General features: G+C 57.7%; 1 protein-coding gene across 1 annotated transcript in view; it reads right to left on the bottom strand.

The window, feature by feature from the left end:
* Positions 1-482: 482 nt before the first annotated feature.
* LOC104516689 (sugar phosphate exchanger 2-like) overlaps positions 483-769 on the bottom strand; it is a gene marked incomplete at both ends in the record, with an annotated part of 2,120 nt that continues 1,833 nt past the window's right edge. Inside the window, 1 exon segment of the mRNA XM_010161107.1 lies at positions 483-568. Coding sequence (XP_010159409.1) covers positions 483-568 — 86 coding nt within the window.

Here is a 769-nt window from a genome sequence, read left to right as displayed (position 1 = left end):
CGGCCTCCTTGCTTTTCCATGCGCGCCAGCTCCTTCGGAGGAGAGGGGCTCGCAACCCAGAGCCAGCCGGGCTTGGGTTACAGCTAATTAGCTGCATTTTTGTGGCAGGGAAGCCAAACGGGCTCTGTGCAGGTGCTCGGAAAGGAGCCGGCAGAGCGTGAGGATTTTGGGATGCAAAGCAAAGAGACGAAGGCTGGACTGGCTCAGTGGGACCCTCGAGGCTTTAACAGAGAGGGGTTCTGGCGGGAGGGAAGAAAAAAATCACCCTTAAAGGTTTTCTTTAAACTGTCAGGGACTATACGATCCCCTCCCAGATCCGGGTGTCCAACCGGGGCGCACGGATCAATCCCAGCTACCGTCCGAGCTGAGCGTGTGACCAGCTCAACCCCGACACTTGGGAAGAGGAAGGCAGTTGTGACTCAAAGGAGCCGGAGGAGAGGAAACAGTCGTGACCTTTTTTTTTTCCCCGCGTGACCACGCACCATGGGAGCAGCAACGACCAGCATCACGCAGCACGTGGTGGCTCTGCCGCCGGTGTAGTCGGAGATGAGGCCAGCAAAGATCCCCCCTGCAAGGAGGAGTTGCAGGCGTCGGTCACGCCGCCCCAGCAGCAAAGCTTCGCCCTGGCTTAGCCCAAAACCCAGCAGGATGCTGTGCTGCGCTGCTCTTCCATCTCCCAGCTTTGGAGTGCGATGCTCCCAGGTTAAGTATGACAGTGTCAGAATGAAGAGCTTGGATTTATCCACCCTGCTTCCCCCTGCAGATAGTT

Source organism: Eurypyga helias, unplaced genomic scaffold (assembly GCF_000690775.1).
Source record: "Eurypyga helias isolate BGI_N326 unplaced genomic scaffold, ASM69077v1 scaffold30930, whole genome shotgun sequence".
In the NCBI taxonomy this organism is placed as follows: Eukaryota; Metazoa; Chordata; class Aves; order Eurypygiformes; family Eurypygidae; genus Eurypyga; species Eurypyga helias.
This window is presented reverse-complemented; position numbering and strand designations above follow the sequence as displayed.